General features: G+C 40.5%; 1 protein-coding gene across 11 annotated transcripts in view; it reads left to right on the top strand.

Moving 5' to 3' along the window:
- The window catches only part of MIA2 (MIA SH3 domain ER export factor 2), a 117,171-nt gene that overhangs the window by 20,346 nt on the left and 76,286 nt on the right, over positions 1-20,539 (top strand). For 6 of the 11 annotated variants that reach the window (XM_036346460.1, XM_036346498.1, XM_036346469.1 and 3 more), the window contains exons 5-6: positions 12,248-12,466; positions 12,600-12,685. In XM_036346460.1, coding sequence (XP_036202353.1) covers positions 12,248-12,466; positions 12,600-12,685 — 305 coding nt within the window. Of the gene's footprint in view, positions 1-12,247; positions 12,467-12,599; positions 12,686-18,914; positions 19,048-20,061; positions 20,171-20,539 lie in introns of those variants that run through there. The other 5 variants (XM_036346529.1, XM_036346535.1, XM_036346582.1 and 2 more) reach the window with 3 other exon arrangements.

Genomic DNA, 20,539 nt, shown 5'->3' on the forward strand with positions numbered 1-20,539 from the left:
AGGAAATCTCCACCAATGAAGCAAAGAAAAAAAAAGTCTCTATTATTCTGTGAGCAACAAATCAAACTGAGTTGGGGGTCTCAGACAATTCGCTCATATGATTGCAAAAACAGACAGAAACTCCTGGATTGGAGAGGGCTCCCCTGAGGGCTCCCAGATTGGAGAGGGTGCAGGTTGGGCTGAGGGACCCCTGGACTCCCCAGTGCATGAATGTTATGCACTGGGCCTCTAGTTATAAAATAAAATCCTAAGGGAAAATGATCATTGAAAATATATGAATGTTCCAGGGAAATCCTAAGATATTTTACAATAATTTTTAAAATTAAAGCAGTATATGTAAACAGGTTTAAAAATATAAATAGTGCCCTAGCTGGTTTGGCTCAATGGATAGAGCATCATCCTGAGGACTGAAGGGTCCCAGGTTCGATTCTGGTCAAGAGCACATGCCTGGGTTGTAGGTTCCATCCCCAGTGGGGGGTGTGCAGAAGGCAGCCGATCAATGATTCTCTCTCATCATTGATGTTTCTATCTTTCTCTCTCCCTCTCCCTTCCTCTCTGAAATCAATAAAAGTATATTTAAAAAATTATAAATAGTGATAAGGCTTTTTTTTTTAATCCAAGGAAATTTTGTTCCCTCTGTCCATCTCTATTCCTACCTCTTTCTCAGGGACAATAATTCTTTCCTCCCTCCCTCCTTCCCTCCCTCCCTCCCTCCCTTCTTTCCTCCCTTTCTCTCTTTTTTGTTAATCCTCACCCGAGGATATTTTCCCATTGATATTTATTTATTACTAGAGGCCCAGTACACAAAAATTTGTGCCCTGGGGGGGTGGAGGGGCGGCCCTCAGCCCGGTGGGGCCCCCCCCACCCTGAAGGGGGTGCAGGAAGCCTGAAAACAGCCATCAGCCCCTCACCCAGGCTGGCCAGGCACCCAAGCGGGACCCCCACCCTGATCCGGGACACCCTTCAGGGCAAACCAGCCGGCCCCCACCTGTGCACCAGGCCTCTATCCTATATAGTAAAAGGGTAATATGCAAACTGACCCTAACAGCAGAAAGACTGGGAATGACTGGTCACTATGACACACACTGACCACCAGGGGGCAGATGCTCAATGCAGGAGCTGCCCTCTGGTGGTCAGTGCGCTCCCACAGGGGGAGCTCTGCTCAGCCACAAGCCAGGCTGATGGCTGCCAGTACAACAGTGGTGGTGGGAGCCTCTCCCGCCTCCTCAGCAGCGCTAAGGATGTCCAAATGCAGCTTAGGCCTGCTCCCCACTGGCAAGTGGACATCCCCCGAGGGCTCCCGGGCTGCCAGAGGGATGTCTGACTGCTAGCTTAGGCCCAATCCCTTGGGGAGTAGGCCTAAGCCAGCAGGTGGTCATTTTTTGAGGGGTCCCAGACTGCAAGAGGGCACAGGCCAGGCTGAGTGACCCCTCCCCCCAAGCGCACAAATTTTTGTGCACCGGGCCTCTAGTAGTTTATAAACAATTGTAAGAAAGGCATATCTATAACTAATGTAAGTCATAAAGCTTAGGTTTAAGTTGAGTGAAAATAATACCTCACTATAATCTACACTAATAAAAGAGAAACATGGTAATTGGCATACGACCGCTACCCTTTTCATTGGCTAATCAGCAAGATATGCAAATTAACTGTCAGCCAAGATGGCGGCCGGCAGCCAAGCAGCTTGAAACTAACATGAGGCTTGCTTGCTTCAGTGACGGAGGACTCCAACGTTCCTCGCCTGTCACTGCAGGCCTCTGGGCCTGCAGTTTCAAACATTGCAACAAATACAGCCGGACTTCAGCCAGCAGATTCGCAACATTGTATGCAAAGGCCAGAAACCTACTTTCAGGAGCGGAGGCCTAAGAGCTGGAGCCAAGCCTCAAGCTAAAGCTGGTCCAGAATAAAAAAAAAAAAGGAAAAAAGGAGCGTTTGGGAGTTCAGTCACCCCTAGCCTGAAAACAGCCCTCAGCCCCCCACCCAGACTGGCCAGGCACCCCAGTGGGGACCCCCACCCTGAAGGGTGTGTGACCAGCTGCAAACAGCCATCATCCCCTCACCCAGGCTGGCCAGGCACCCCAGTGGGGACCCCCACCCTGATCCAGGACACCCTTCAGGGCAAACGAGCTGGCACCCACCCGTGCACCAGGCCTCTACCCTATATAGTAAAAGGGTAATATGCCTCCCAGCACCGGGATCAGCGGAGCCGAGAGGCTTCCCGGCACCGGGATCAGCGTGACAGAGGGCAGCGCCCAAACCCCCTGAATGGCCCAGCTCTGTGTGTGACAGGGTGCGGCACCCCCCACCCCCCCGGGCCCTGCTCTGTGTGTGACAGGGTAGAGCCATAACCTCCCCATTGGCCCTGCCCTGAGTGTGAGAGTGGCGGCGCCCCAACCCCCTGATTGGCCCTGCTCTGTGGGTGATAGAGGGTGGCGCCCCAACCCCCCCCCCCGCCCCCCCCCACGGGCCCTGCTCTGTGTGTGACAGGGTGCGGTGCCCCACTCCCCCCACCCCCCCACGGGCCCTGCTCTGTGTGTGATGGGGTAGAGCCATAACCTCCCCATCAGCCCTGCCCTGAGTGTGACAGTGGTGGCGCCCCAATCCCCTGATTGGCCCTGCTCTGTGGGTGATAGAGGGCGGCGCCCCAACCCACTGATCCACCCTGCTCTGTGTGTGACAGGGGACGGTGCCCCAACTTCCCTATCGGACCTACTCTGTGAGTGACAGGGGGGAGCTCCTCAACCCCCTGATCGGCCCTGCTCTGTGTGTGACAGGGGGCAGTGCCCCAACCCCCGGATTGGCCCTGCTCTGTACGTGACAGGGGGTCGCGCTGCAACCTCCCCATCGACCCTGCCTTGAGTGTGACAGGGCGTGGTGCCCCAACCCCCCAATCAGCCCTGCTCTGAGCCTGACCAGGGGCTGCACCTAGGGATTGGACCTGCCCTCTGCCACCCGGGAGCAGGCCTAAGCCAGCAGGTCGTTATCTCCCGAGGGGTCCCAGACTGCGAGAGGGCAAAGGCCGGGCTGAGGGACCCCCCCCTTTCCCCCCCGAGTGCACAAATTTTTGTGCACCGGGCCTCTAGTTAAATATAAAAATACTATAGGATATAGTTATTTTTCTCAACATATATTCATTTCAAATGCAGTTTAAAACAATATTAAAAAATTGATATAGCCACATATAAATTTGAGTGTAATTAACTATCGAATAAGCCTTCCTTCCCTACCCCCAGTGCCATTAAACGGCATGGTAGATCTCTGAGTCCTATATGTACAACAGTCCCATTGTATTCAAAGTCCTAATTTGATTGCTCGTTTTTAACTTTAATGTCCACAGAGGCATAATTACATTACTGATTAAGTGTTTGCTTTCTTGGGACTGTCATCTTTTAAACAATGCTAAGTGACAGCCTCAAAGTGCTGTGTTAAGTCATAACTCAAAGAGCAAAATTAGACATTGAGTAATTCACTTACAAGGCTTTAATATTGTTTTTCAGAACTGCATTGATACATTTCTCCCCTATTAACAAGTAACTGAGAAGTAAATCCCATAGTTTACTTGAATACCATACTTTAGGCTACAATTAGTTAGAACTTTTTTTCCTTTAATTTTGTTTGATTACTTAATTCAATCAAGCAATCAGTTTAAACTATGTTTGAAAATCGAATTAAAAAAATAAATTAATTATCTGCATCCACAAAACGCACTCACTAGGGAGGAAGCAAGGAAGGCAGGCTGAGAAAATGAAGTTGATAATCAAATGGGAATCTGGAGACTCAGCTTCTGAAGATTACTAAAAGAAAAAGATAGTGATTCATACAGTATATAAATGTTTTAGATATGGCCATGGTCTTAAGAGGTAGGCTTTTAGAATCATGTTTTGCTAATCAGCTTCATTAAATGCAATCTTTGAGTTTCTAAAAAGCAAAAAAAATAAATAAATAAAAAATAAATTAATTAATTAATGGCTACTTCACATGGCATAAACATAAATATATGATGCAACATTATAAACGGCAATTTTTGACCTTTCATATTTTAAAAATTTAAATTAATTTTTGGGAAAGGTAATCTTTTTAAAATAAAGGTTCTTAAGAGGTGTGCATACATACTTTCATTATTATTATTTTTTAAAATAATTCCTTATTGTTGAAAGTATTACATATGTTCCTCTTTTGTGCCCATTGACCCCCTCCAGCCCATCTCCACCTCCCTCCCCGCCCCAGGCCTTCAGCACCCTATTGTCTGTGTCCATGGGTTATGCATATATGTATACAAGGTCTTTGGTTTATTATCTCCCACCCACCCATCCTCACCCTCCCTCTGAGATTCCGCACGCTGTTCCATGGTTCCATGTCTCTGGATCCACTCCCTTCATCAGTTTATTTTGTTACTTAGATTCCACATATGAGTGTGATCATGTGATACTTGTTCTCTGACTGACTTAATTCACTTAGCATGATACTCTCCGGTCCCTCCAAGCTATCTCAAAGGATAAGAGATTCTTCTTTTTTACTGCTGCATAGTATTCCATGGTATAAATGTACCACAGCTTTTTTATCTACTTGTCTACTGATGGGCACTTGGGCTGTTTCCAGATTTTAGCTATTGTAAATTGTCCTGCTATGAACAGAGGGGTGCATACATTTTTTCTGATTGGTGTTTCAGGTTTCTTAGGATATATTCCTAGAGGTGGGATCACTGGGTCAAATGGCAGTTCCATATTTACGTTTTTGAGGGAACTCCATCTCCATACTGTTTTCCATAATGGCTGCACCAGTCTGCATTCCCACCAGCAGTGTATTAGGGTTCCCTTTTCGCCACATCCTCGCCAGCACTTGTCATTTGTTGATTTGTTGATCATAGCCATTCTGACAGGGGTGAGGTGATATCTCATTGTGGTTTTAATTTGCATCTCTCTGATTAGTGACTTTGAACATTTTTTCATATGTCTCTTGGCCATTTGTATGTTCTCTTTGGAGAAGAGTCTACGTATTTAGGTCCTTTACCCATTTTTAAATTGGATTGTTTGTCTTCCTTTTGTTACATGGTACGAGTTCCTTATATATTTTGGATATTAACCCTTTATCAGATGTATCATTGCCAAATATGTTCTTCCATACAGTGGGCTCTCTTTTCATTTTGTTGGTGGTTTCTTTTGCTGTGCAGAAGCTTTTTATTTTGATGTAGTCCCACTTGCTTATTTTCTCCTTAGTTTCCTTTGCCTTAGGAAATGTTTCTGTAAACATATTGCTGTGAGAGATGTCTGAGATTTTGCTGTCTATGGTGTCTTCTAGGATTTTTATGATTTCACAACTTCATGGTATAAGTTGGTGGTCTAGTTTCATTTTTTTTTTGCATGTATCTGTCCAATTTTCCCAATACCACTTATTGAAGAGACTCTCTTGACTCCATTGTATGCTCTTGCCTTCCTTTGTCAAATATTAATTGAGCTTAATGGCTTGGGTTGATTTCTGGGTTCTCTGTTGTATTCAATTGATCTATATACCTGTTCTTGTACTAGTACCAGGCTGTTTTGATTACGGTGGCTTTGTAGTATAACTTGAAATCTGGTATTGTGATTTCTCCAACATTGTTTTTCTTTCTCAAGATTGCTGCAGCTATTCTGGGTCTTTTATTATTTCATATAAATTTTTGGAGTTTTTGTTTTAGGTCTGCAAAATATGCCTTTGGTATTTTATATACATTTTTTATTGATTTCAGAGAGGAAGGTAAAGGGAGAGATAGAAACATCAATGATGAGAGAGAAACATCAATCAGCTGCCTCCTGCACATCCCCTACTGGCGATGTGCCTGCATCCAAGGTACATGCCCTTGACTGGATTGAACCTGGGACCCTTCAGTCCGCAGGCGGATGCACTATCCACTAAGCCAAACCAGCCAGGGCATGCCATTGGTATTTTAATAGGGATTGCATTGAATCCGTAGATTGCCTTGGTTAGTATGGATATTTTAATGATGTTGATTCTACCAATCCATGAACACAGTATATTCTTCTACTTGTTTATATCTTCTATCTCTTTTTTTCAATGTCCTATAGCTTTCTGAGTATAGGTCTTTTGCCTCCTTGGTTAAGTTTATTCCTAAGTATCTTACTTTTTTGTTGCAATGGTAAGTGGAATTGTTTGTTTAGGTTCTCTTTCTGATAATTCATTATTGGTTTACAAAAGAGCCATCAATTTTGGGGTGTTGATTTTTGTATCCTGCTACATTACCAAATTCATTTATTAAATCTAGTAGTTTTCATCCAAAGCATCATAGTCAGGAGCCAGTCGAACATATGCCTTCTTCTCGCCATCAGGTCTGATCAGGGTGTTGACCTTGGCCACATCAATGTCACAGAGCTTCTTCACAGCCTGTTTGGCCTTGACATCCACAATGAACACCAGTGTATTATTGTCTTCTATCTTCTTCATGGCTGACTCGGTAGTCAGGGGGAATTTGATGATGGTGTAGTGGGCAAGCTTGTTTCTCCTGGGTGTGCTCTTCCGAGGATATTGAGGCGGCCTCCAGAGCCTTAGTGTCTTTGGCTGTCGGGAGGTGGGTGACGTGAGGATCTTCTTTTGTGTCTGTGTGGCTGTGGACGCCTTTCAACACTGCTTTCTTTGCCTTCAAAGCCTTTGCTTTGGCTTCGGCTTTGGGAGGGGCAGGAGCTTCCTTCTTAGCTTTCTGTGCCATCTTCGTAAAAAACAAAAATCTAGTAGTTTATTTTGGTGGAGTCTTTAGGGTTCTCTATGTACAATATCATGTCATCTGCGAATAATTAGAGTTTTACTTTCTCCTTTCTAATTTAGATGCCTTTTATTTCTTCTTTTTGTCTGATGGCCGTGGCTATGACTTCCAGTACTATGTTGAATAATAGTGGTGAAAACAGACATCCCTGTATTGCTCCTGTTCTTAGGGAAAATGGTTTTAGATTTTGCCCATTGAGTATGATTTTGGCTGTAGGTTTGTCATATATGGCCTTTATCATGTTGAGATATGCTCCCTCTATTCCCACTTTGCTGAGAGTTTTTATCAAAAATGAGTGTTGGATTTTGTCAAATGCTTTTTCAGCGTCTATTGATATGATCATGTGATTTTTGTCTTTCAATTTGTTTATGTGATGTATCACGTTTATTGATTTAAGAATATTGTACCAGCCTTGCATCCCTGGAACAAATCCCACTTGGTCATGGTATATGATCTTTTTAATGTATTGCTGAACCTGATTTGGCTAATATTTTGTTGAGGATTTTAGTATTTATGTTCAAGGATATTGGCCTATAATTCTCTTTCTTTGTAGTGTCTTTATCTGGTTTTGGAATTATGATAATTCTGGCCTCATGAAGAAAAGAGTTTGGGGAGTGTTCCTTCCTCTTGGATTTTTTGAAAAAGTTTGAAGAGTATAGGTGTTAGTTCTTCTTTGAATGTTTGGTAAAACTCCCCTATAAACCTATCCTAACCCTGGCTTTTGTTTGCTGGGAGTTTTTGATTACTGTTTCTATTTCATCAGTTGTTATTGGCCTATTCAGGTTTTCTGATTCCTCCTGATTCAGTTTTTGAAGATTGTATTTTTTTAGAAATTTGTCCATTTCATCCACATTGTCCAGCTTGTTGGCATATAGTTGTTCATAGTATTTTCTTACAATTCTTTGTATTTCTGTGGTGTCAGTGGTTACTTCTCCACTTTTGTTTCCGATTTCATTTTTTGGATCCTCTCTGTTTCTTGAAGAGTTTGGCTAAGGTTTCATCAATTTTATTTATCTTTTCAAAGAATCAGCTCTTGGTTTCATTGATTTTTTTTGTATTTTTTTTTAGTCTATGTGTTACTTATTTCTGCTCTAATTTTGGGGTTCTTATTCTTTGTGGTCTCTGTGCCTCCTGAACTTGTGTGACATTTTCCTTTGCCAGGTTAGGGAAGTTTTCTATCATTATTTCTTCAAACACGTTCTCTATCCCCTTCTCCCTTTCTGCCTCTTCTGGCACACCTGCTATTCTAATATTATGCTTCATGTTATCCCACAGCTCCCTTAAACTGTCCTCCTGTTTTTTAATTGTTTTTTATTTTTGTTTCTCTGATTGACGTTTTTAACCCTGTCTTCTAAATCACTGATTCGATCCTTAGCTCCCCCTAATCTGCTGTGTTCTTTATTTGTGCTATGTCATTCTTTATTTCTGACTGTTCTTTTTTCATAGTTACTATATCTTTACTTATGCTGTTGAGCATCTTTACCATCATTACTCCGAACTCTGTTTCAGATAAATTTCTATCTCTGCTTTATTTATCCCTTCTTCTGGAGAATTCTCTTGTTCTTTTATTTGGAGGTTGTTTCTTTGTCTCCTCATTTTGGCTGTCTGTTTGGGTTTGTGACTATGTATTAAGTAGACCCTCTACGCCTCTCAATCTCTAGTGCAGGACAGCGTCAAACTGTTTCTGACTAATTAGATCAGGTAAAGACTCAAAGCCTCCAGGGACCGCCTCTGCAGACTGATAGGATTCTATCTTGAATTGCCCCCAGGCTATCATCCTCAGGTATGGGGAGAGGTTTTTTTCAACAAGTTGGGGCAGTTGCTTCTGCCTGGAGCCTAAGTATTATTTTTAGTCTCTTAAGTGGACTCAAGGCAAGGTGTTTTCCAATAATGTGGGTCAACTGCCTTCCCCTCAAGCAAAGCAAATGTCTGTGTGGGGAAAATGTCCTCCGCTGCATGAGGGAATGACTCAGCACAGGAAACCAGGAGTGTCTACCTTCTGAGCTCTAACCCCTGAGTCCCGAATCCTGGCTTCTGCTCCACAGCACAAGGTGGGTGGCTCCACAGGGAATTTTGTGCATTGGCCCTTTAAGAGGATGCCTGAGTTTTCCAGCCATTATTCCCTGGCAGACAGCACCCCTGCTGCTTTTCACAGTCAGATGTTATGTGGGTACCCTTCTCAGTTGTGGTGCTCTCTGCTGGGGAGCTCAGCTTGGGGATTAGATCCCAAAATTCTCAGGGGCATCCCCCTCCACAGCTGAGATATCTCTCCAAAACTTGAGCTGCTGTGTGTTGGTGCCCAGACAGCCCTTTCGAGCCTCCACCCCTCCTACCAGTCTCTATATGGTCTCCACTTTCAGTCCTTGGGTATCAAGGTTCTCTCCTGTGAGTCTTCCATTGACTATTCAGGAAGTTTTTCTGTATTTTAGTTATAATTCCAGTTTGTTCCTGGGAGTATGTCTGTGCATCATCCACTTACTCTCCATATTTTCATTTTAAATTTGAACTTAGGCATATTATCATTTAAAGGTATGAATCATTTAAATATTTAATATTAAATGCAGAAAATTCAGGAATATTTTATTTAACCTCTATTAGCCTTGTTTTATTGAAATGAAAAATACTTTCCCTAATGAACATATCAATTGGATAATACACATTTTTATGTGACAATATAGATTTATCTGACTTCTTTGAAAAAGCAGTGGTAAGATTTATAACTTCTTGAGTTCCGTTAAAAATTTTATGATAGTCTCATCTTACTGAAGGAATATGTGAATTTCATGAGATCCCCAAATTAAGGAAATATCAATCTCAAGTGAAGTTTTGCCTTTGCCAGACACATTCACATCATATTAATGAAATTCAAAATACAGTTTATTGATTTTAACTTAATTTTTTAGCTCAGCATTATACTGTTATTGGGCCTGAAAGAGAAAATAAGCATATACTTGTGTATACTCATGGCAGCATGTATTTTATATGAGAATATCTTGTAGTTGTTATTTTTATATTTTATTTTTAATATCAGTATTTTCCAACTACTGAGCCAACACAAACATGCAAAATGTTGTTTTAATGCTGTCAATCTTTTCTTGATAATTACAAAATAAATGAGTAATTCCTAACTTAAATAATGATACCACAAATATAGTTTGAATGTATGTTGTCTATATTTCTTTTATACACCACACTCCAGTAAGGTACTTTAAGATATATATTTTTAAAAAATACTATAAGTGCTAATCACTCAGGATTGCTTTTAATCATCTTTCTCCAAAATTTTCATTTGATATAAAGAATGTTTTAATTTGGGGATTTAAAAAGCCTCTGTTCATTCATTGTTTCTTTTAATATATTTATTAGATGACATGATACAATATATGATATGATATAATACTAGAAGTCCAATGCATGAAATTTGTGTCTAGGTAGGGTCCCTAGGCCTGGCCAGTGATCAGGGCCGATTGGGGCCTTCCTTCCTCCAGTTGCCAGTTGCCCACCAGGGCCTTCCTTGGTTCTGTGCCATCCCCTGGTGGTCAGCACATGTCACAGTGAGCAGTTGAACTCCCAGTGGATCAAACTCCCCAAGGGACAATTCGCATATTAACCTTTTAGGATACTGCACATGGGATGAAGTGGGAAACAAAAGTTGGACTTTGAAAATAATGAAGCTCCAAGAGAGTACAGTACCTGACATTTTATTGGTACTTTATCATTTTCAAATTTGTTCCAACAAGTATCCTAAGAATATGGGTAGCTCTCTGTGCAAATTGCTAGTAGAATTTCTTAAATTATTAATATCAAGTAGGTTATAGGTACGGTAAATAATAATTGGTCATTTTGACTCTCTAGTTCTCTAACAAAGTAAGGAAATTATCTCACCAATTTTCTTGAATGGCGAGGATATATATTTTTGCAATGGCATTTAAATATTACATCTTCTTGGATAATAAATGTATCTAAGAGGAATGAAATCCTATAGGGATCTATTTACTGTTTTATTGTGAGTTATAAATTTATACTGTATAGTGCAACAGAGTCGTTGAAAGTTATGTAGTTGTCTTTTCTTTTTTAATAGTTTTTAGAACAAAAATTATTAAATTTTTTAATTTCTTAATTGCTGCATTTGTATCAATTTTATAATACAATTTTATAATACAACAAAGGCAATGTTGAGAATAGATATGTAAAGTTTAAAAAAATCATCACTGGTCAAGGAATAAGGGAAAGCTATATGGTAGGCTGAATAATGGTCCTTTAAAGATGTCCTTGTCTTGCCCTAGCTGATTTGGTCAGTGGATAGAGCGTTGGCCTGCGGACTGAAGGGTCCCGGGTTTGATTCCGGCAAATGCACATGCCTAGGTTGCATATGTTGCAAGCTCCTCTCTGGCCAGGGCCCTGGTCAGGGCTCATTCAGGAGGCAACCAATTGATGTGTTTGTCTCACATTGGTGCTTCTCTCTGTCTTTCCCCTGTCTGAAAATCAATACAAATAAAAAAAAAAAATCCTTGGGTAAGGATTAAAAAAAAAAAAGATGTCCTTGTCTTAATCCTAAAATCCTGTGAATATGTTACTTTACAAGGCAAAAGGGAACTTTCAGATGTAATTAAAATAAGCATCTTGAGATGGAGAGATTATCCTAGTGGGCCCAGTATAATCAGAAGGTTCTTATAGGAAGGCAGGGGTCAGATTGAAAGATTAGAAGATGCTGCACTGCTGGCTTTGAAGTTGAAAATAGTCAAGGGATGAGACTAGCCTCCATAACATAGAAAAGGCAAAAAAATGGATTCTCCTGTAGAGCTTACAGAAGGAACACAGCCCTCCCAACACCTTGATTATAGAACTTTTGATCTCCAAAAATAATTTTTTTTTGTTAATCCTCACCCGATATTCTTCCATTGATTTTTATTTATTATTATTATTATTATTATTATTATTTCTTTCCCCACCCTCTCCCCCCTCCTCCCAGCCCGTATGCACTCCCCCAGGTCTTCACTATCTTATTGTCCATGTTCATGGGCTATGACTATAAGTGTATAAGTTCTTTGATTTATCTCATCTCGTCCCCCCAACCTTTCTTCCCTTGATTTTTAGAGAGAGTGGAAGGGACGGGCAGGGGCAGAGAGAGAGAAACATCGATGTGAGAGAAACAGATATATTAGTTGCCTCCTGAGCATGCCCCAACCAGGGCCAGGGATCCAGCCTGCAAACGAGGTATATGCCTTTGACCAGAATTGAACCTGGGACCCTTCAGTCCTTGGGGCGATGCTCTATCCAAACCAGCTAGGGCAGATCTTTACAAGTTTAAAAGATTTGTGTTGTTTAAGCCAGTAAGTGTTTGATAGGGACTAATACAGGCTACAGTTTATGTTTCATTGAATTTTTTCCATAAGGAAATATCACGATTGCAAAGGTCCTAGAAAACAAAAGGGAAACCCCCAAACAAAGCAAGTTTTTAAAAAGAAAAAGAAAAATCTCATTTATTTGCAGATATGATCTCTAAAATAGAGTTACCTATGGGAATTCATGAAGATTTACACTTCAAAACTCGATCATCTAAAAATAATTATGAAAAATCAAAAACATCACTAGATACTGAAGGGCCTACTTGGGAGGAAATAGACATCTTTGTGGAAAGTACCCTGCCAGTCAGTCAGATGTTTCCAGCCGATTACTCTTTGTCTTCTCAACTTGACGTTGCTCAAAAAGGTAAGAAACAAGTTATTTGGGTTTCTTTTTAAATGCAGCAATTAAGAAATTAGATTTAAAAAAGTTAAATCACATAGAAAAAAAGTTACATCATATAAAGTGTTATTTATTTATTTATTTTATAAATCCACAGAAGATGCTTCCGAGGGTTACATTCTGAAATTTTTATTTCAATTCATGAATTTGGCATTTTCACCAATTGCAATTCTTACAGAAAAGGTAAGTTGACCTTTTATATCTTTTGCAATAATTTTACCAATTTTGCTAAATATAGGAGCAGCTGAAATTAGGTTTCCCTATGTAAATGCTAAATAATATTTCTCTTTCCATAAAGTGTTACAGGTAGGATTTATCCTTACATGAATTTTATGTTGCATGGATATTGTTCAGGATTTCTTTTTCTTTTCTTTTTTTGAGGGGGGTTGATGGGGTTGTGCTTTATTTATTTTTTAATTGAACTTACTGTGGTGACATTGATTAATAAAATTATATAGGTTTCAGGTGTACAATTTTATAATACATCATCTATATGTTATATTGTGTGTTCACCACCCCAAGTCAAATCTCCTTCCATTACCTTTACCCCGTTACCGTCGATTACCTTCCCCCACCCCCCTCCCTCTGGTAATTACTATACTGATGTCTGTGTCTATGAGATTTTAATTTTTTTGCTTAATCCCTTCATTATTTTTTATCCAAACCTCCAACCTCCCTCCCCTCTGAGAGCTATCAATTTGTTCTCTGTATCTATGAGTCTGTTTCTATTTTGTTTGATAGTTTATTTTGTTCATTAGATTCCACATATGTATTCAGAAATGAGTGGCATTTTCATACATTAACAATGAACTATCAGAAAGAGAAACTAAGAAAACAATCTCATTTACTATCTTTTTAAAAAATATTTTAAAATTGATTTTTTTGAGAGAGAGAGTTAGGGAGAGGGAGAGAAACATCAATATGAGAGCAAGACATCAATCGGCTGCCTCCTTCAGGCTCCCTACTGGGGGATTGAACCCACAACCCAGGCACCGGAAATGAAACTGGCAACCTTTCAGTGCATGGAAGGGACAATGCTCAACCAACTGAACCACACTGGACAGGACCCCATTTGCTATTGCAAGAACAAAAATATAAAGTACCTAGAAATAAATGTAACCAAGGAAGTAAAAGACGTACCTGGGAAACTATAGGACAGCGATTCTCAACCTGTGGGTCGCAACCCCTTTGGGGGTCGAACGACCCTTTCACAGGGGTCGCCTAAGACCATCGGAAAACACATATATAATTACATATTGTTTTTGTGATTAATCACTATGCTTTAATTATGTTCAATTTGTAACAATGAAAATATATCCTGCATATCAGATATTTACATTACGATTCATAACAGTAGCAAAATTACAGTTATGAAGTAGCAACAAAAATAATTTTATGGTTGGGGGTCACCACAACATGAGGAACTGTATTAAAGGGTCGCGGCATTAGGAAGGTAGAGAACCACTGCTATAGGACACTGAAGGAAGAAATCGAGAAAGATACAAATAAGTGGAAGCATTAACCGTGTTCATGGATTGGCAGAATTAACATCATTAAAATGCCCATACTACCCAGATCAATCTATAGAGTCAATGCAATTCCTATTAAAATACCAATGGCATATTTTATAGATCTAGAAAAAAATATATTCTAAAAATTTATATGGAAGTAAATATGACCCCGAATAGCCACAGAAAGAACAACAAAGTTGGAGGTAACACGATACCGGATATCAAACTATACTCCAAGTCCACTGTAATCAAAACAGACTGGTAGTAGAATAAGAAAAGGCATATAGATCAATGGAACAGAACAGAGAGCCCAGAAATCAACCTACCTACAGGGTTTCTCCCCCAAATGTGTACACACTGTAACACCTGATAGCTCAAATTTGAAAATGAAATGTATTGTATTAAACACTGCCTTTATAATTATTCAAACTGTATGTATACATTTTGGGGGGAGACCCTATATTTATGGTCAATTATTATTTGATAAAGGAGGCAAGAGCATACAGTGGAGTAAAGACAGTCTCTTCAATAAATGGTGTTGGGAAAATTGGGCAGGTACATGCAAAAAAATAAAACTAGACCACCAATTTATACCATACACTAGAATAAACTCAAAATGGGTAAAAGACTTAAATGTAAATCAGGAAACCATAAAAATCCTAGAAGAAAACAAAGGTAGTAAAATCTCAGACATCTCTTGCAGCAATATTTTTACAAATATGTCTCCTAGGGCAAGGGAACTCAGGAAAAGATAGACAAATGGGACTACATCAAGCTTCTGCCCAGCAAAAGAACTTATCAACAAAACGAAGAGAACCCACTGTATGGGAGAACATATTCACCAATGATACATCCGATATTTCTAAAATATATAAAGAACTTATACAACGCAATGCCAGGAAAACAAACCATACTATTAAAAAATGGGCAAAGGACCTGAATAGACACTTCTTCAAAGAGGACATACAGATGACCAATAGACACGAAAAAATGCTCAAGGTCACTAATCATCAGAGAGATGCAAATTAAAAGTACAATGAGGTATCACAAACAACAAGTGCTGGCATGAATGTGGAGAAAAGGAAACCCTAGAACACTGTTGGTGGGAATACAGACTGAGGCAGCCAATGTGGAAAACAGTATGAAGTTTCCTCAGAAAATTAAAAACGGAACTGCCTTTTACAGTCCCACTTCTGGGAATATATATCCGAAGAATCCAAAACACCCATCAGAAAGAATATCTGTACCCTTGTGTTCATAGCAGCATTATTTACAATAGCCAATGCCTGGAAACAGCCCAAGTGCCCCTCAGTAGATGAGTGGATAAAAAAAGATGATACATTTACACAATGGAATACTTTGCAGCTGTAAAAAAGAAGGATCTCTTACTCTTTGAGACAGCCTGGAGGGACCTGCAGAGTATTAGGCTAAGTGAAATAAGCCAGTCAGAGAAAGAAATAACACAAGATCTAACTTATATGTGGAATCTAATGAACAAAACAAACTAGCAAATAAAATAGAACCAGAGGCATGGATACATGGAACAGACTGAAGGGGAGGGACTGGATGAAAGAATGTGAAGTAATTAGCCACATATATGCATAACCCATAGACACAGATAATAGTGTGGTGATGGCCAGAGGGAAGGCGGGAGAGGGCAGGATGGAGGTGGGCAAAGGTGGGGAGAGGGGAGGAAAGGGGACATCTGTAATAGTGTCAACAATAAAAATAAAGTTTAAAAAAAAGGAAGAAAAGAAAGAAGTAATCTCACATGTGGTCAGAGATGCAAAAATCCTAAATAAATATTAGCAAGAAATTTTTAAAAAGTACAGAAGTTGGAGAGATCATGGCATATTTGGAGAACTAAAAGCAATTCATTGTGATTGAATATATGCTGAGATTGAAGATGTATATATACAGGGATTAAATCAATAATGTTTTGTGTTCCCCTGGCTGGGTTTCTCAGTGGTTAGAGTGTCGTCGGCTATTTGGTTGTAGGGTCCCGAGCCCCTATAGAGACAACCAGTTGATGTGTCTCTCTCACGTTGCTGTTTCTCTCCCTCTATCCCTCTTCTACTCTTCCCTCCCTTCCACTCTCTCTGGAAATCAATAGAAAAAATATCCTCAGGTGAGGATTAAAAAAAGTGTTTTGCTTGTTTTGATAGGAAGTTGAACTCTTTCTTGTAGATAACAGGGCACTATTGAAGGATTTAAGTGGGGAGTAAAATGAAAAAGTTTCATTTATAAAGTCTATTTATAGTCAGATTGTCAAATAAGAATTGAATGGGTTAAAACCAGAGGCAGGGAATCCAGTCAAGAAGTTAGTGCATTAGTTCAGGAATTAAATAGTGAAGAGCTAAATCAGGATTTACAAACTCATGAAAGGAATGAGGCACTGGAAAATGTGAGAAGCGTAACCAACTGGAGAGTGTATGCCTTCTCCTAAGCATGAGGTTGCTACTTACCTGGGTTTTGGTATGAAATTTCCCAATTTTTAATACTGCCAAATATTCAGAATAAAAAAAAAATACCATGATGGTGAGACAACACCTTTTGTAAGTTGGCTTTGGCCCACTAGCCACATTTTTTAATTTATTATCATTATTTTTTATTGATTTCATAGAGGAAGGGAGAGGCAGTGAGAGATAGAAACATCAATGATGAGAGAATCACTGATCATATGCCTCCTGCACTCCCCACACTGGGGATCTAGCTCGCTCCTGGGCTTATGCCGTGACCAGGAATTGAACTCTGACCTCCTGGTTCATAGGTCGACGCTCAATCACTGAGCCATGCTGGCCGGCTCTAGCCACCTTGTTAAATCTTTGCCCTAATATCTGATGGTGATTATTTAAATGATTGGAAGGACAGATAGATCTTTTATAGATATAATTCATTGGTTTTAATGATTGACGGAATGTAGTAAGGAGAAGAAAATGGAAAAGAGATAACTTAGTGAGGATGACCAGGTAGATGGTAGGTAGTGCCACTGCCTGTGATAAGAGTCTTTGTGAAAACTGGGCTTAATGTCATATGCAGTTTTGCTTTCGGAGGCTTTCTCCACACTTTATTTCTGTGCCAGCTTCCAGAGAGTTGAATAAGCACAGAGAAATGATGAATTTACTCTGTATGATTTGGTCATGAAGTTGTTGATTAAAAACTTTACTTAGAAAACTACTTCAGCAGAGGAGAACTGACATATCCCTCACCTGTTACCCCCCTCCCTCACAAATACTACCAGTGAAATTTCTAAATTCATGAAATAATTTATTAATCAGTACACATATTCATATAAAGTGCTAATTTATAAAGGTTATGCTAAATATGCTTATTTTTGTAGATTCAGTAAACATAGTTAAACACATTTTACTTGAATTATTTGGTTGAAATTCTTTAGACATGAAAATATTGAATTTAAATTTATGTTGATTATCTTGTGACCTTGGAAAGTCACTTATTCTCTGGGAGTATTGGATTTAAAACTCTAATATCAGAAGCTGTCAAAACTAGCTTGCACATTGTTTAAAAATTATGAACCAGTTGCCAACATTTAATAGGTGAGTTGACATAAAAATCTGGATTTCTGGATTCTCTTAAAAAAGCATAAGAGTATAATATATACTCACCCATTTTCATATGGCAACAAGCTCAAGCTGAAAAGTGCTTGCATTGAATAGAGACATGCATTCTTCATTTCCCTACCTTTACTTTAACTATTTGGCCTCTGTAGGGCTTTAAGTTCACATGTATGGACTAAATTTCTGAAGAGTTCCTGCTAGATTTAGAATTTTAACAATCTTAGTGCATTTATTAAGCACCCATATTATAGTTTTGAATAGCTGCAATAAATGGAAAATTTGAGGAATTTTTCAGTTAAATGTATGCAGGAGTCTTTGCTTTTCTTCTTGCCTAAATGTTTCAGGTAATTGTTTCTATTTGCTGGTGATATCAGATTTTGTACACAACAGTCTTTGAATTGTTTAATAGGAATTAATACCACTTTTTTATCTACTTTATTTTATAATTGAGGAAGCTCTTTGAGTTCTAACATTTATATATTATTAACTAGAATGCTTAACTTATATGTGGAATAAACAATGGAAATTTCCTAGCTCTTGTTCAACAGGTAATTCCTGATTCAATATGTTCTGAGAGCAACTCTTGCATCACAGTTCAGAGAAGGAAAATAAATGTTTGATCTTCTTCCAAAGGACTAGATCTTGTAGACTGTGACATTGCCTGTTTAATCAAATGGAAGTAACAGGAACTTAAAGCTTTGTAAACAGGCCCTTCAAAAGGGAAATCAGTTTCTAGATTGTGGACAAGGTTTACTGGCTAGCACATTTCCAATGTTCTTGGTTAATATTATTTTTAACCCTCACCAGAGGATATGTTTTTATTGATTTTTAGAGAGCGAGGGAAGAAGAGAGAGAGAGAGCAAGAGAGAGAGAGAGAGAGAGAGAGAAACACTCCTGTGAGAGAAACATTGATTGGTTGCCTCATGTGTGTACCTTGACCAGATTGAACCCATAACCTTTTGGTGTCCCAGAGGATGCTGCAATCAGTGGAACCACTCAGCCAGGGCCAAAGTATGTCTATTAAAGATACCCAAATCCCATGTCTACTGAACAACTATCTCCGAATATTTCTTAAATGCAAAAATTATGTACTCTACATGAACAGACCATAGAATAAATCATGCAATTTAATTTTTATCAGTTACCAAATTCTTTTTGCAATTGTAGATTTTAAGAGGGTAGTAATATGCATGATATTTTGTAAGTATGACATTTAATCAGCAGTGATGTCCATGAAACTGAATTATGGGTTGGTAGTCACAACTCCACCTATAGCACCCCTATACCCACAAATGTCAAAACAGGATCACAGTCAGTGTTGAAAGGTGAGAGTGCAGGATGTATTAGAACCTGAACTCTTTCTCAAGGATATGGGGTGCTTAGCAAAGCTTTATTTACAGGTTAGGATATTTTCACATGAGTTTTAAAAATGGACTTGAAAGACCCGGAGGAAGAGGTAAGTTTCTATATGGCTAATTAAGTATATGGAAATTAGGTTTGGATCTGACACTGAGTTTGTGAGTTTTACTGTGTTTTTGCTTATGGGCAAGGTGAAACTTTGAGATCTTTCTTTTAAATAATTTTTATCGGGTAATGCAATGTTCTAATAGAGGCATACATTGTTCCAAGATTCTTTGAAATGTTAAGGATAAAATTTTGGTTATGCTTCTTTCTTGACCTTAATAAGCGATTCACATAATTTCAACACAGCGCTGTCCAATGCCTATGAAGGGTGTGTGCTACCTTTAAAGGGAGCATTGAGTAATGTCTGCAACTCTGATACTGACAGTTCCTGAAACGCTGTAGGCTGATGTGGCAAACCAGAGAGCGCTCTGAGTTCCAAAAACTAGGCCGCATTTTGGTCCTGAAAACCACTTGCTGTGAACCTGGGCCGCTTTTTAATTCCTTTTTTTTTTTTGGCACCGTAGTTCTGTTGCTGCCAGAGTTTGCATTAGGGACATTTCCTTCGGATTTAACCTTTTAACCATTGCGTTCTCTTGGGTGATTTGTTTTGGAAGAAGTACCTTCCTTTTTGAGTTGCTCCACTTGAGGACGTGAGTTGGAAAGCTGAATTTGGTGAGGATTATCATGCCGGCAAGGGAGACTCACAGAGGGGTTACGCTCTGCACCTCTGTTAGCTAAAACCATCTCCCATGAACAAGTCCGGCCCCTTACTTTATGCTACAGACCTAAAAATAGGGCCCTAAATTTAGAGGGCGAGGCGCTACTTTTAGCTTCCCTTCTGGGGGAGAACCGCGCCCGTCCAGGCAAGGTCCTTACGGGTAGGTAACGGGGCATTTAGGAAGCTTAGGCCAAACCCGCCCAGTAAGTACTCTGGTAATTCAGGCAACAGTGAGTAGCCCCAGAACCCTCCGCACGACAGAGGAGACCCGGCCGATGTTCCCTTGCGTGGGAGAGGTTAAACTTTGTCCAGACAACAGGTGACCCGAGAAGTCTTCCCGTCCAAAGTCGGAAGTCCGGACGTGGTTGGCAGGACGCACAGGCGCGGGTCTGCAGGTCATTTTCTAACTGCAATGGAGGCGGCGGTCGGTTTTCCAGGACCCGCGCGGTCCCCCGGGGTACGACGCTTCCGTGGGGTGCAGACAGAAGGCTCTTGCGGGGCTCCGAGAGGAGAGCGCCGCCGTTGGGGCTGGGGGCGCGCCGCGCTCAACCCGCCGGGCTCGGAGGGGCCTCCCGGGGAAGCCTCACAGCCCGCGGCCACCCGATGGCGGGGGGGGGGGGGGGGGGGGAGGGGGGGGGGAGAGGTCCTGGGCCAATGCCCTCGGCCTCTGGGCTGAGCGGCTCACACCCCAGCGCAGAGCCGGAGGCCGATTCCCATTTTCTCAGCCCCGAACCCCTGGACTTCCAAAGGCGGGTGGCTTTGCCAGGTAGAGAGCCGGCCCCTTTAAGAGCAAGCGCCCGGGACACGTCTACCAACCTCGCACGAA

Source organism: Myotis myotis, unplaced genomic scaffold (assembly GCF_014108235.1).
Source record: "Myotis myotis isolate mMyoMyo1 unplaced genomic scaffold, mMyoMyo1.p scaffold_m19_p_1, whole genome shotgun sequence".
Taxonomy (NCBI): Eukaryota; Metazoa; Chordata; class Mammalia; order Chiroptera; family Vespertilionidae; genus Myotis; species Myotis myotis.